The 16,320-nt window shown below is 39.2% G+C and overlaps 1 protein-coding gene across 1 annotated transcript in view; it reads right to left on the bottom strand.

Moving 5' to 3' along the window:
• The window catches only part of ptk6b (PTK6 protein tyrosine kinase 6b), a gene marked incomplete in the record, with an annotated part of 22,437 nt that extends 9,172 nt beyond the window's left edge, over nt 1-13,265 (bottom strand). Inside the window, 5 exon segments of the mRNA XM_024292078.2 lie at nt 455-616; nt 1,232-1,397; nt 2,889-3,052; nt 4,889-5,010; nt 12,719-13,265. Of these exon segments, the coding sequence (XP_024147846.2) occupies nt 455-616; nt 1,232-1,397; nt 2,889-3,052; nt 4,889-5,010; nt 12,719-13,113 (1,009 nt within the window).
• Between the last annotated feature and the right edge of the window lie 3,055 nt (nt 13,266-16,320).

Genomic DNA, 16,320 nt, shown 5'->3' with positions numbered 1-16,320 from the left:
ATGTAGTTTACTCTGAAAGGCTGAAGGAATTCATGGTATGGCCCCTTTAAGCTAATCATGTTACTGACTTGATAGTGATTAACTTCATGATTTGAGAAATGTTCTCTGAGTTAAATCTAAACAACTATTTTTCTTTTTCAATCATTTGTTGCCCTGAAAGCATTAGGTTTCAGTTTGTTCTTAGGTTGAATGGACTGGCTAATAGATGGTGCAGTAGCTTAAGCAGCCAAGTTCACGGGCGGAGGACAGCAGTTCAAGCCTGAGCCCAGCTTGGATTCATCAATTTTATTTTCGGAATGTCCCACTGTGGGATGAATAAAGGACTATCTTAAACATTAGTGTGTGATTTAAAAGTGTTTTTGTTTCACTTCTAAATAAAAAGTACAACTTTTCCAGAGGATGATTTGTACAAACTTGCACCATAAAAAAGTGTGGTTGTTCGGCTGACGTCTACCTCTGAGGAAATGCAGCAGACTTCCCCTGGTCATCAGTTCGGTGATGATGTAATACGGCGTGTCCTCGGTGCAGACGGCGAACAGAGAGAGGAGGTGGCGGTGGCGCAGACCCTTCAGAAAGTGGACTTCTCTGTAAAACTCTCTGTGGCTGATATCTGAGTCTGTTGACAAGAGACAACAGGAGTGATCAGAAAATGGAAGAGACTCAGTAAAAAGGGGAAAAAAGCGAAAGTATGTTTATGTTGCAATTGATAGAGGAGCACTTAAAACAACTCAGAAATAAACAGATGGAGAAGCTGAGAAAAGGAGTTGAGAAGGGAAATGCAAGTGAAACTGCTGGAAAAAAGGAGAAGCTAAATTCAGTTATTCTGTTTCTATTTGATAAAAATAAAATATATTCAGCTCTGATCAATTTAAATAACTGGTCAGGTTAAGCAAGGTATGGACTAGTGCTTGTTGTACTCTAACTGTATATTTATTGTATCTTCTTCAATCATAAATAGACACTTTGTGGGCAGGACTCAAACCAGTTACCTACACAATGTTTTGTGACATGATTTGAGGGTATTATTCATCTCTTAAACTGTATTTTGGATCAATAGAGGTGAGTTGAAGGAGTGCACACAAAAATAGTCATTTAAAATGTTCTGGCTTCAGTTCCTGACCAAAGTCTTCAGAAAACTAAGCTGTCTGTGTGGTTGTTTAACCTCCAAACTCATGGGAAAGTGATGACATGAGTGGCTCTGCAATAGAGATGCAGTTGAAGTAAACAGTACCATTTCTCAGAACTTTGATGGCCACATTGATCTGATTCTTCCACCGTCCTCTGTAGACATCTGCAAAGCAGCCATGGCCAAGCGGCTCCTCCAGGGTAAACTCTGCTTTGGGGAGCACCCATTCACTCACAGTGAAGTGATTCAGATCATGGATGATGGGCTTTTTCTGAGGAGATTACAGACACACCATGTTTCTTCTCAGTATTTTACGCAGAAAATGAAGCAGAACACTGTCTCCCAAACTGGCCACGTCTGAAACCCCAAAAAATTAAGTTGTCTTTACTTTTCGGCTTTTCCCTTCAGGGGTCACCACAGCCAATCAGCTTCCTCCATCTAACCCTGTCTTCTGCATCCTCCACTCCAGGGGGGTCAAACTCAATCACACAAGGGGCCAAAATGCAAAACACACCTTAGGTCCCGGGCTGAACAGGATAAACATTTAGTCAAAACACTCTGAAACTACATTTTTAAAACCGTAACTTTTTAACATAATAATGAACTAGATATATAGCATTACCTGCAATAATGCTAGTGTGAATGCTGTAAGCTGAATATCTCCACTGAAGATGCTTCTGCTGATAGCTGAAGATGCTGAAATTGATAACTAAAAATGCTGAACCTGATAGCAAGCTAAAATATTAGCTAAATGCCAAATTAGCCAAAAAGAATATAAAAAAAAACAAACTTAGGTTAGCCAAAACAGCTATCGTGTAAATATTAGGCTAACTCCAAAATAGCCTTTAAAATCTTAGTAAATGTCAAAATAGTCCAAAAAGCTGGCAGAATGCCCATTTTTAAAACTTTAAACGGGGCGGCTGTGGTGCAGCGGTAAGACGGTTGATTCCTGATCAAAGGATTGGGGCTTCGACTCCCGCCTTGCCCGTCCTCGTGTCAAAGTGCTCTTGGGCAAGACACTGAACCCCAAATTGCCTCTGGTGGGATGTTGGTGCCAGTGTTTGGCAGCGGAGCCACCATCAATGGGTGAATGGGTCTGTGAAGCGCTTTGGGCCCTCGAAGGAGCGTAGAAAACACTGTACAGCCATATGCCATTTAAAACTGTAACTTTTTAACATAGTTATCAATAATAAAAGAGGAAGGAATATTATTCCAGAATAAATCAACTTAAACATTAAATAACTTTCAATATTTTACTCTCCATAAAAATATACAATTATACAAGTTAGAAATGAGCACAAGATAACATCTGGCCATTAATAGCAATAAAATAAAATGACCTGCGGAGTCAGATAGAATTACCAGTGGGGCCGGATCCGACCCCCGGGCCTTGACTTTAACACGTAGTCTCCTCTAACACCAGCCACCTTCATGTCTTCATTCACTGCATCCATAAACCTCCTCTTTGGTCTTCCTCTAGACCTTTCCTTAAGTTCTAGACTCACCAACCTTCTATCAATATATTCTGGACATGTCTGAACCATCTCAGTCTCTGACTTTATCTCCAGAACCTCTAACATGTGCTGTCCTTCCCTAATCAGGCTATAATGCTTTGATGGCAGTGGAAACGGAACTATTTCAGATTGTTTTACCTATTCTCTCAAATGTTCTTAGATCCTGTCAATATTATCCTAATTATATCCTAATAACGTGGTTAAAATAAGCCATAGTCCGATAAACCTTAAGACGTTTGCGGTCTTACCCTCTTGCAGGGGTTCCCCAGTTGGCCTGTGTCTATGAGGCTGTTGGTGCTGTAGTACCTCACGAGCTCCATCAGAGAGGTGAAGGTGTGCTTGTGCTCCACATAGAAGCAGGTTTCGTTTTTTTCGTAGATTTTAAAATGCTTGACACGGCTGCTGGACTTCACTGCAGGTAGACAGAGAACAGCACCTCACAGGTGAATTCTAGAACATGTACACAAGCTTAGCTCTTAGTTTAGATTGCTGCGTACTCAGTTTTTAAGCTTCAACCCCCATCCCTCCCAAAAGAGCAGTTAAACAGTCTGATAGTCCTGAAAACAAATGACTTCTTCAGACAGCTGGTGGTTGAAAGAAGGGACACTATCTGCAGAATGATGACTGTTGCCGGGGACGGCTTAAACTTTCTCTTTTCCACCACAGTCTTGGTACATTTTGTACCAAGTGAGAGAACTCTCAAATGCAAAATTTGTCTGGTCTTTACCGTGCTGCTCTTTTATTAACTCAAAAGAGACCAAAACTCCTCCTTCAGCATTCCCCTTGACCATACTCAATGACCCAATGATGGGGCTTAACTTATGGATCACAAATGGTTCTGAAATTTGACAGAAGAGGCAGACCAGGAGCAGATATGTGGAGTCTGTTGGTAATCCATCTCATAAAAAGAGTAAAAATATGGAATCTTGACAAAAACATGCTTTAGTTCTGATGGACAAATTATATATATATATATATATATATATATATATACTTATGTCAAAATTGTGGCTTCTGTTTTTGCTATAGTGCCAGTTGCACCAATGGGTTGACATCCCTTAGAAATAAATGCTGCATTCATGAAGTGTTGAAATAATCTTAAAAATGATTATAAGACTCAGAAAACACACATAAACATCAGAAAAGAATAATAAATCTTCTGCATCTAAGGTCAATGTATTTGTAGTGCACCATCAATGGGGAGACAACAAAATTCTATGGAAGATAAAACATGATTATGGATTATCAACATGATTCATTCCAGTTTGGTGGCCCTGATTAAATACTTTAACAGGCATTTGGCCCCTGGACGATAGTTTGCCCACGCCTGCCTGGGATACAGGGATTACAAGAGTATAGAGGTTTATAATCTGGTTACTCTACTTGGTTTCCTGCATTCCATTGCAGGAAAATGAATGACCCACCTGAAGAATACAAATGTGGAATGAATCCAGCACCACTCAGACTGAGGAAACCACTTGGATGGGCAGCAAAGAATACAAAGAAGAAGATTTGAAGTCTTGTTGTAAAGACTCTAATTCAAGACAAGAATGTAAACTCTCCCATCACAAATTCACTGGATACTTTACTACGTATCACCTTTCTAGTACAGGGTTTGACCCCTTTGGCCTTCAGAACTGCCTTAATTCTTGGTGGCATCGATTCAACAAGACATCAGCGAGACATTTCCTTCCACATAACTGCTGTTCTCTGGATATTTGCTCTTATTCTGACCATTCTCTGTAAACCCTAGACATGCTTGTGGGTGAAAATCCCAGTAGATCAGCAGTTTCTGAAACACTCAGACCAACAACCATGTCATGCTGATAAACTCCAGTATTCCTCATGACCCTACGCAGGAAAAATCTGGAAAAACAAACCATCCAGTTACTGGAGAAGAAACTCTTGCTATCCTCTGAAAACTGTTTGATAAACTGCTGAAGTGCTAAGTAGTGCTGGACAACAGAAATATCTGACAAAAATTCACAAGTTTTGTCACTTTTGTTAACAAAATATTCCCACTCAAGTAACTTCTTCCTGTTTTCATTTTTAGCTTGTGTGCAACACGACATCTCGTCTTTCTGAAGGAACTTTTGGGGAATATCTGGTCAGAGAAGTTCAATGTGGCCTTTGGTTTTCTTTCACTTTCTTTGTGGAATGTTTAGGACATATTGTTGATATCTTTCCATACATTTCCCTGATCTAAAACAAGGAAACATTATTGGTGTTTGCTCTTTTTTTGTCTTACCTGAGAGAACATATCCAATGTGGTCCTTCTCACTCCGTCGAATCAGGAACGCTCCCTCCTCATTTTCTGGACTCCCCAAGTGGCTCTGAGCCTGGTAGCGACTCATCACCCCATAATACCATCTGCATTTAGACACAAAGGAAATGAAAGGAAAGTAAGTATCAGGAACGTCTGTAAATAAAAATAGAACTTGTACTGATGAAACCACAACATCCTGGCTTTGCTCAAACTTTGGATTTTTGGTAAATCAACTGATTTTTTACTTTTACTTTTATCCAGGACTGGTTCTGCTTTAACAATAAGCTGAACTTTGGTTTCAGAAGGAATATGAGGATCTCCTCCTGGACCTTCTCCTTCACTGCAATAGAATGGATTTGACATTCATTCTTGTTTACTCGTTTGTTTGTAAACATATTCCATTTACACTTGATAATCTTGTAGAAATACGAGGAATCTGGAAAACTTCACCTGCGCTGTTCAGTACCAGCTATTTATGTCTCAGTCAGACTGCTGGAAGTTTGGGATAAAGATGTTCTGGACCCAGTTTAAGTCAGTGAATTGGATCCAATCGGATTGTTCAAAATGAACCAATTTCTTATGAACCGGATCACTAATTACGATATGAATCAAACTGTTGTTAAAATGAATCGTTACACCTCTAGTCATCTCCAGTGTTTGAGTCTCTTTCAGTTTGAAGAGCAGAATAAAAGCATCGGTTCACGTTTCCATTTCTGGATTCAAAGGATCTCCCAGCAGCTGTCCCGCACAGGAGAAAGCCGCTCCGTAATGGACCCGCCGGTGCTGTCAGGGGACGATTGTATGGCAAGCCGAAGAGACCAAAAATCCCCAGGAAAAGCGAGCACGGGAGTACCACGTTTTACAGATAATATTTATTATTTTAAATAATTAAATGTTCCCACAGTTAGTTTTTATAAAACAATTAATACCCCAAAATAATTTTAACAGCTTTATTTATGATTTAATTTGGACATTAGGGGGGTGGGACGAGAACATTTGTGTTTTAAGGAGTACCCCAGATAGATTTGGGATTTTAAGCATTTTTTCTCTCAGTTTTTGTAGATTTGGTCTAAAAACATCCAAATGTGTAAAGAAACGACATGTTTTAACATTTTGTTCTTGTTCAAAGTTTAATGATGTTTTGTTTTAATAAATAGGCCTCAATGACCAAATGTTTTGATGTTGCACATGTAAATATTGTGTGTGAAATACTTTATATGCTTATTGAATATATGATTTGAAGCGTTTCCCAAAAAATATTTTGCTTTTATATTGTTGTTAATTTTGCTTTTATTCTTTTTTTTACCTTTTACTGATCCAAAAATTGATCTTAACTGTGACACCTTGAGGGTAAAAGCTTGAAACTTTGTTTGCATTGTTTTAGGATGAAAAAACATTTTGTTTATTACTAATATTATTATTGACAAATATTTTAGTTTGTTATAATACCTGAAGTTTTCCTTGTTTGCTGTTTTAAAAGTGTCTTAATGTGGAGGCAAACGTAAATATTACTGACATGAACCTAAAACATACCGAGTGGACCGTTGCATGAAGGCTATTTTTAAAACTGGACCCATTGAAATTTTAATTGGTTATCCTTGTTATATAAGTTTCTGGCTAAGAAAAGATAAAACGTTTAGACTTCAACTTGTTGTCAGCTGATTAGATTATGACCAAAGACCAGCTCCAGTATCACTGGACATCTTTTTATTAGCGAGATAAGATCTTGATTCAGTAATGCGGGCCTTTATATGGCAGCAATGTGTGCAAATTCTTCCAAGCAAAAGAGAAACAGTAAAAATACTCATAAAACTGTTTCTAACTAGTCTTTATTTAACCTGCTACAGTAATATTTCTTTTTCCTTAATTGAAGCTTCCCGACAGACATAATGTCTCATGGCCAGACCAGAGACAGAGGTACTGGTGGGGTGATGGCTGACTTCATCAAGTCTGAACCCAGTGGGGTCCCCCCAACACAACAATGTTCTGAAAATGGTGACAGAACAGGACAAAGTGAAGTCTGAAGCCGTGTCGAACTCAACCACAACTCCAACCATCTCCCTGTATATACAAATTAATAAGCATCTCCAAATATGCAAAACTTTGAGCTGTAGTGACTTACTACTTCCTGGTCTGCCTCAAATTTAGGAGTCAGTCAGTGGTCGAGAAGTGGGCCGAGTGAGTGTAACATGACCATAGAGAACGGCTTCTCCCAGCTCCAATTAAAGGAAACCGATTCAATCGCAACACAGACGCCGCCATGTTGAATCTAGACCAGCAGAGATTGGTTTGAAATAGTTTCAAATGTGAACCTGCACACTTAATTGAGACATCTGATTGGTTAGTTATAACTTGAATAGCTTGTACTACAGAAACTATATCATGAAATAAAATGTAGATTACTGTCATGAACCAGTCCCGTCTCCCCCTCTGCCCTTCAGCGGGAACTTCTTGGTTCACCACACTTCACTTCCCATCAGCCCCTGCTGTTACTCCCAGGATCCCCACAGCTGGTCCCCATCAGTGATTAATCCCAGCAGTATTAAGTCTGAGCTGACCTGATCTTCTGCTTCGTCTGCCGCCTGCCCCGACCCTCTCCTGGACCCTGACCACTCTGGTTGTTCTCTGATGCCCTCATGCTCGTGTTTGACCTCTGCCTGCCTGACCCTGATTTAGCTTCGTGGTTCACGCCTGTCTGTGCCAGTAAACCTGCTGCAGTTGGATCCAGGCGTCTGCTCATGTTAAGAAAAAGGTATCAAATAAAGAATGGTCATTCTGACTGAGACACCTGTTTAATCCTCTATGTAGGAGTCTATGGGATTTTGGCTTCTTGAAGCCAGCAGGTACTTCCTGTTTGGAACGTGATGAGGGAGGGGTCACTCAGTCCAGTTCTCAAGTACAGTCACACTGTGGACATTCAAATCAATGGCAGTTTGAGACGTTGGCGTCTCTGAACTTCAGATACGGTCTTCGTAAAGCCACACGTGTGCTTTTTAATCGTGTTACATCTCAGGACTCTGGTCGTAATCTCACTTTGGGCTTGAATGCTTCCTGACAGGAAACAGAATTGCAGAACTTCTGGCAGCGTTGATTCTGCTGCTGAAGTCCACCTACATTCACCTGCCTGTGAATGTGCTCTGTTCTTCAGATGAATTCACTCAGCGGTTCATGTTTATAACCCTCTGTGGTTTTAAAGCCTGTGATTGACATGTGCTTTTTGCTGAATTGATCTATTACAATGTAAAATTTCCTTGGTCTTTTATCAAACTGCAGGATAAGAGAAGCTGTTGAACTCAGGAATAATACATCAGCAATAAATATTATTTCCTTGTTAAAGCTTCTGATCTTTCAGTGAAGGATCAGTTTGAACACGCGTGGCTCCTCCCCTCCTGGAAAATACCAGACTTTGCTCACTTCCCACTCTGCTGAAGCAATCAACTAAGAAACAAAGTGAGAAATTATGACAAAACAAGAAGTAGAAAGTATGACATAAAGAATCAGTTTGCTGAGTTGAACATAAATGTTTACATTTGACGTCTGTCTTTCATTAAAGGAACTATAAGAAGTCATTAAGGTTAAATTGCACTTTCATTCAAAAACTGTAAATGCTCTTTTATGGTTGAGATGCAAAATAGTAGAAACACTAGAATGAGATTTCAACTGACAGTTGAAAACAATCCTCTTTAATCTGTGGTTAACGAGCGAGCTGAACTTCTGCAAACTCAAAGCTGCAGCTCTTCAGGACCACGACAGCGGAGAAACAACGTTCAGATTCTCGTTAGAGACTTTCTATTCTCAGACTTCTGCTGCAGTTTAGTCCCTGATCAAAAACAGGAATTTCAAACAAGCAAGAAACTCTTTCATTCCTGAGCTTGTTGCTTTACCTGCAAGTTTCCCTTTGATGGGTTTAAGAAAACTCATATGAATGTTAGAGCTAATCACATACGGACATTAAAGAATGCATTTTATTTGTCTTTTCTTCAGTAAATCCCATTTAGACTTCTTAAATTAGACCAGAATTACAGAGTGTATGTATGAGAACCTTTTGGCTGCTACATAGACTGACCTTCAGACCTAAAGGTAATAAAGTTAGAATAGCATGACAATAAAGTCTGAGAAGGAAATACAGATTTATATTGCTGTTACTGGAATCTGTGCCGTTTATTACAAGTTGGGAATTTACAGGTACGATAAAAACATGTGAGAGCTCAGAAAAAGCAAAAGCAAAATCTTTTTCTCCCTTTATGAAATGATACAAAGTCATAAGGAAATGTTTGGTCATTTTTCTAAAATAACTTTTCCGCTTAAGTCCGTCCCGTTTGCAGAGAAAGTGGTCAGCATGTTGGGAACTTTTTACGGTTTCACATCCAGCTTTCCATCCAAGAAGACGATGGACAGCATTACTGACTCCACCGCAGCGAATCAACCGCCACTTTGTTAGTCACTTCTGCTGGTTAACACAAACTTTGAAATCAACCAATCACGTGGCAGCAACTCAAATCATTTATGCACGTATGCTTACCAAAAAGAACTACACTCAAGTTTAAAATTAAGACTGTATACTTTTAGTTTAGGTGCTGAATAGAGATAAACTTTATAAGTTCACAAGTTCATGTAAAGTTTACTTGGATTACTCTTAGAAGTATAGTAAAAGTCTAAATAGGTTTAGCCTGAATTTGTCACTGTCCTTGTCCTACACACCATTAAAAGTGGAGTAGATGTACTCTCTGGATATTTACAGTACACTAAAAAATGATTTTACTACACTAATCATTAGAAGTTTATTACTGTAAGATAAAAACAAACCTTAAAAGCTACATTAGATATACTTCAAATAAACTTAAAGTAAACTTCAAGTTTATTGCCAGTAAACTAATAGCATACCAGAAACGTTAGGTTAAGTATACTTCTAAGTATTCTTTTTTTAAACTAAAAGTGGACCAATTTAGTCCCAAGAAATATACGTTCGTAAACTCCCAACGTACTTTTTAGATGTACACTTTGGGAAATATACTTTTCTATAGATAAGAATACTTTAAAACATATACTTGAAGTATCCTTATTTTTGGTAGGGGTAGACGTGGTCAAGACGACCTGCTGCAGTCCAAACGGAGAATCAAATGGAGAAGGAAAGTGACTGAAATGACTTTGATGGTTGTTGGTGTCAGACGGCTGATCTGAGTGTTTCAGAAACTGATGATCTGCTGGGATTTTCACCCACAACCATCTCTAGAGTTTACAGAGAACGGTCAGAATAAGAGAAAATATCCAGTAAGCATCAGCTCTTGTTGATGTCAGAGTTTAGCGGAGAAGAACATCTCTGAACTCACAACAACCTTGATGCAGATGAACTACAGCAGCAGAACACAGAAGGTATCACTGCGTCAGCTGAGAACAGGAAACTGAGGCTACAAATCACACAGAATCACCAAATCTGGACAATAGAAGATGGAAACTCATCGTTGGTCTGACGAGTCTGTATTTCTGCTGCTACATTCAGATGGTCGAGTCAGACAACATGGATCCATCCTGCCTTGTGTCAACGGTTCAGGCTGGTGGTGGTGGTGTCATGGTACTACCAACTGATCATGGTTCCAACCACAGTCTACCTGAGTGTTGTTGCTGACCATGTCCATCCAGTGAACCATCTTCTGATGCTACTCTCAGCAGGATAAGTCTCCAGAGTCATCTCAGACTCGTTTCTGAAACGATGAGTCCTCTGGACTCTAATGACCTCCACAGTCACCAGAACCCAATAGAACCTTTGGGATGTGGTGGAAGAGGAGATCGGCATCATGGATGTTCAGACGACAAATCTGCATCAACTGAGTGATGCTGTCATGTTAATATGGACCAAACTCTCTGAGGAATGTTGTTGATGCCACCGAGGATTAGGGAAGTTCTGAAGGTAAAAGGGGTCCAACCCGGTTCTAGCTAGATGGACCTAATTAAATGGTCAGTGATTGTATATGATAATAACGAGCCCTGCTGCTGGTCATGCCACTATAGCTTTATTGCTCTAAAATAAACCTGCTATTTTTCCTCAGCTTCTTCTCTGTAGATTTGACATTTCTGTTATCTTTAGTATCCATAAATGAATCTGTTTCTGTTGCAACCGCTCCCGTCTGTCCTCCTGCAGAGATCAGTCTTTGTTTGTTTGTCTGTCCTTCGTGTCCTCGGCTAAATAATCCGTAACTGATTCCATGCATGCAATTTCTGACTGCCCAGGGTTACTGGAGCCTATCCCTGCTACTGTACAGTAGCAGACTTCTCCAGGGCCACACACAAGTATACACACGACTTTCGAGTCTACACTCGAGTCATTTTAATCAGCACAACCACAACTATATGACGGTACCTTTACTTGGTCATTTTTAATTTACACACTATACATAAAATCATGGAAAAACAGAAAATTCCGTCTGGAAAAAAAGGGATTCATTTTGCTATGAAAACCCCAAAAATGTTTAACAAACTGTTTTTACAACCTAAAATGAAAGTTATAGCGGGTGCTCTGCTGCTGCTCTGCTGCTGCTCTGTATTACAGCTGTCAGACTGACATCTGTTCTATGCCTTTTTATTAAAATAAGAGATCTCTTTTACCCCAAAACTACAAATAAATGCCATATTATCTCTTTAATTTAATAAAATATCAATCACAGAAAATAAAAAGTTTATTTTAGACAGAGTTTTATTACGTTGATCTCACAGCTGCACAGCAGGACGGCTGAGGGTGTTAATAAATATGAACGCTTTAATTCTAATTGATTAATCACGTGTTCACGTGTCAATTTTTACAGCCTGAAGCCCAACATTTAATCTGTGGTTAATCAAATGATTCATATTTGATTTTGGTTAAATTCGAAGGATCCGATTCACTGACCAGAACATCTTTATCCAGAACTTCCACTAGTGTGACTCAGAGATAAATATCTGCTACTGAACAGGTGAAGTCTTACAGATTATTTGTATTTCTTCAAGATAATAAATTAAATATTTGTACAAACAAACAAGTAAACAAGAATGAATGTCAAATCCGTTCACATTTTAGTTTGATAAAGTTCTTTTTCCACATTAGAATAATCATTATTAGAACATTCCACCACACTGTCACATGTCTGCTGAATTCAAAGACTGTGATGGTTGATCAGTTCCTGCTGTCATGCATCTGGTTGTTTTTACATTATAACTAAACAAACGTACCGTACTTCCATCCAAAAGGTATTTTTCCATATTAATTATCGATTTATTTAATTTTAAACGATTTTTTATTATTTTTAATTTGATTTGATTTGATTTCCCTCAGACAGATTGATCTAGTTGGATTGTAAATCGATTAATTGATTAATCGCTCGATTAAACCAGATTCTTTAGTTACTGTGTGGAAAAGCCAACCACTGCGCCACCGTGCAGCCTGTCATCTGTTCCCATCAATTATAACCATAAAATTGTATTTATTTTTCTGTATATTATGTTTCTACTGAGTTTGCACTTTTTGTGCAGCTCCAGGTGTTCTTGGTTATGAATTAAGACTAAATAAACCGAATTGAAAATACAAAAAAGTTTCTTATTTTTCATATTTTATGGACTCTGATTTTCTGCTTTTTCTTTTTACCATAGAAGTTATAATTGAGAAAACCCCGGATGTTTCTTAGTGAACAGTGTTGGAGTTGGATGAGTTTTGCGCTCTTGCTCAAGTGACCCCCCCCCATCCCTCTAAGGCGCGCGGCTGTGAGGGAAGTGCTCGTCAGAGCGCAAACATGCGGCTGCGGTTTCTGTGTTTTCGCGCAGATGACGCCCGTATGCACTCACGGCTGCACGTGCAGACTCTCCGTCTGCGCCAGGTAGTTGTATGGCACGATCCCTTCCTCCAGCACGATCCCGGTCCTGTCGATCCTGCGCGCGGTCCACCAGTCCCCGCTGCGGTTCAGGACCTGGAACAGGTCCCCCTCCTGGAAGGACAGCTCTTCCTCATGCCGGGACTCGAACGACCACAGCGCCGTGTAGATGGCGCTCTCCGCCGCGCTCTCCCCGCGCGCCGGCGGGAGTCTCTCCATGGGGACATGCTCGGGGGCTTCTTCTTCTTCTTCTTCTTGATGTCGCTCCTTATCTCGAGGTTCTAGCTGAGGGGGATCCTCTTTCTTTTTATAGATCCGGTCCCACAGACAGCCCAGGCACGGGAAAGCGCGTCGCAGACACTCACCCATGGATCACCGCGGGGCCGCGCTCCTACAGGGTCTGACTGCAGCACCCGGACAGGTGGGGGTGATGGAGCGCCTGCGAAATGCCTCACAGAAACTGGAACTCTGTAACTTCCTTGATCCCTGCAGTGAAACCCCGCCTGGTCTGACACGGCGCTCATAAAGCGGCACTCCTGTCCTGCAGCGTTTTGGCTCCTCCAGACCACTTCAGGTCTGGAGAGGCTGAAAAGAAAACTGATGACCCAGCATTCTAGCATCATTTAAATCATCACTTATGCACGAATCTTGGAAACGTGAACAGAGTCTCACTTCAGGTTTGTGCGTAAATGCGCTCTCTGTGCGTAAAAAGATGTTCGTGCGTAAAGATTTGCGTTTGTGATTAGTTTGAAGCTGTTGTAATTTAAATGTATAAAATGTATTTCCCTAACTAGACCAGAATGTATGGGTGAGCTAACCCACTGAGTGCCCACTTAAACCAATGTGGGCAAACACAGGTTGGGTCACCATGGAAACTGGACAAACCCATTTGGGGTCCACATTTTCTGCCCACTTTTAAACCCTAAGGAGCTCATTTGGCCTCACTGGCTGGGAAAGAGTCTTTGAAAGCACAAAACCATTTTAAAACACTTTGAATAGTTAAAATACTTTATTTGTTGCATCACTTGTGTTTGGAACCTGATCGTAAACAGGAAAGAACACGAACTCAAACATGATAAGGTGAATATGGCTCAAGTTTCCTGAATCTGTCTTCCATGCTGTAAGACAAACATAACACAAGTTGCATTGCAAGTGCATCATGACAAATTGATCCACTAATTCCACTGCATATGGCGGATGCTGTTTTGGTCATTTTCCCCCGAGCCGCGTGGATGTCTGTCCGTTCACCGTCTGCATGTTACTGTTCAATGTGTGCACACTTGTATTGTAAACATAGGCACTCTAGTTTAACTCCACATTATTTTGGCCCATTGGAACAGCTTAAGGCCGGACACACGGCAATGAAGCCCACTGGCTTTTCAAGTCAACAAATGCAACAACATATAAAGGAAGATTTACATTAGAAAAGCAACAATATGTTCACCGTTATAGGTCCCTTAACGAAGGCAGAGGAAGTCAGAGCAGACGTGCAGCCGGAAAACACGCAGCGGACAATGAAAATACAGAGAAAGAACAATCAAAAAGATGTGTCCTGAGAGTGTGATCAGAGGAAGAAACATTTTGCAGACATTTTAGCCGCTCCTGACTCGGTTGGGCTTCAGATGTGCTTCAGAGGAACTGCTGGCATTCTACTTGGACCATGCGGCGAATATTTCTTCTAGTCTAAACGGTACTTTCTCTTGGAAATGGCTACAGTTCATGCTCCTTTACCTAGCACGTTAACGTGTTTCCACATGGCACATGTTCATGCTTTTACTGCTACATCAATAGATAGAGGCGGTGCAATGCAATCTCAGCCAGAGCAAAATCAGAAAAATAAGATCAACCGTTTTTGATTCTCAGCAAACCAGCAGGAAGTCTGGGAAGATCTTCTAAAGCATTTTACTGACCTCACATGGAAGTGACAGAAATCTCTGGGTCAGCGTTTTCATTGATATGATGGGTCAAAATGTCGACAGGACTTCCTTTATCTTTTATAAAACATAAACCAAATCCAGATGACGGCATTTCTTTACACACTAGAACAGAGATCTGCAACCTGAGGCTCCGGAGCTTCATGCGTCTCTTTTATCACTCGATTGTGGCTCTAAATAATAATGTGAACAATTTAAATAAATATGATATTACTCAGTTAACTTAAGCAAATATAGTCATCTATGGTGCACAACAGTATCTGGCTCTCACAACCACAGAAGATTCCATGTTTGACTTGGTTTTCTTGCATTTTTATTTCTCCTGCATCTCACTTTATTTTGAAAGGAACTTGTATGTGCTGCCATCAAAAGTAAATAAATTAAACTTGTAAATTATAGAAAAGTATAAAAACTGTAATAATTCAAGTAATTTTTAAAATCTGCATCATATAAAAGAATGGCTTTATGGCCACATAAATATGTATGAAGAGAGTTTTCTATAAGGTTGAGGGAGATTTGGCGGCTCTTCTATCTGTAAGAAACTGAACCAGATTTATGGGGTCAAAGCAGGATCAGCTTAAAGTGAACAACAAACAGATTGAAAATGTAAAAAACAGAATCTTAAAAAAAAAAATTGAAAACAGGACATTGTAAATTTGAAAAAAATCGAAAATTTGAAAAAAAAAAATTTGAATAAAAAAGTAAAATTTGACCAATATATTGCAAATTTGAAAAAAAAAATGAAAACTTGAAATTAAAAAAATTATAATGTTGCCAATTGAAAAAATAATGTATCTATTAGTAACAGCTGCTGTTTTGAGTTTTCTACTTTTTCTTTTTTCTTTAATGAATCTTCATTTTTAGTTTCAATTCTGAGTTTTTGAGTTTTTTCCGCCGCGCTGATCCTAACTTTACATGGGGGCGGGGCTTTGAGCTGATTGGCTACCGGGACATGTTTCTCATGGAGGGACAGAGAGGACTCACTGCACATTTTGTTCACTTTTCTCAGATATACATGAATATTTTCACACTTTTCTCTCATTTTTAATTCTCTTTGAAATTTATAATTTTTTTCAAGTTTTCAATTTTTTTTTTCAAATTTTTAATAAATTCCTTAAAATGTACAATATTGTTTTCGAGTTTAAAACTGCTTTTAAATTTTCAACATTTTTTTAAATAACAATGCCTGTTTTTCAAATTTTCAATCTTGTTTTTCATTCACTTTAAGCTGACCGCATACAAATATTTCTTTTGGTGTTACATGTTGCTGCACTAGATACAAGGATCTACAACATTCACTCAAAGAGTTGTTTGGCCACAAAACCAGTTGGAGCCACAAAGTCTTTTTTCAGAAAAATAAAAGCCTGATTTGTATTTTTAATATTATGATAATTATAAAAGAACTGTCAGGGCTTCTTCTGTATAAATAAATAAATCATAAAGATAATTTTTTTTTCAAGATATTAAGAGATTATAAATTTATTAGAATATTTTTTTAAATAAATGACACCCTGTACCAAATGTGTGATGTCGGCAGTGATTAAAATACGGTTTATTATTTATTTATTGGTGTATCCTAGAAATGTGTAAATCTGACAAACTTAAAATAAATCTTGTCTTTGGCCCATTTGGAATTATGTTC

The sequence above is a fragment of the Oryzias melastigma genome, linkage group LG7 (genome assembly GCF_002922805.2).
Source record: "Oryzias melastigma strain HK-1 linkage group LG7, ASM292280v2, whole genome shotgun sequence".
NCBI classification, from domain to species: domain Eukaryota; kingdom Metazoa; phylum Chordata; class Actinopteri; order Beloniformes; family Adrianichthyidae; genus Oryzias; species Oryzias melastigma.
This window is presented reverse-complemented; position numbering and strand designations above follow the sequence as displayed.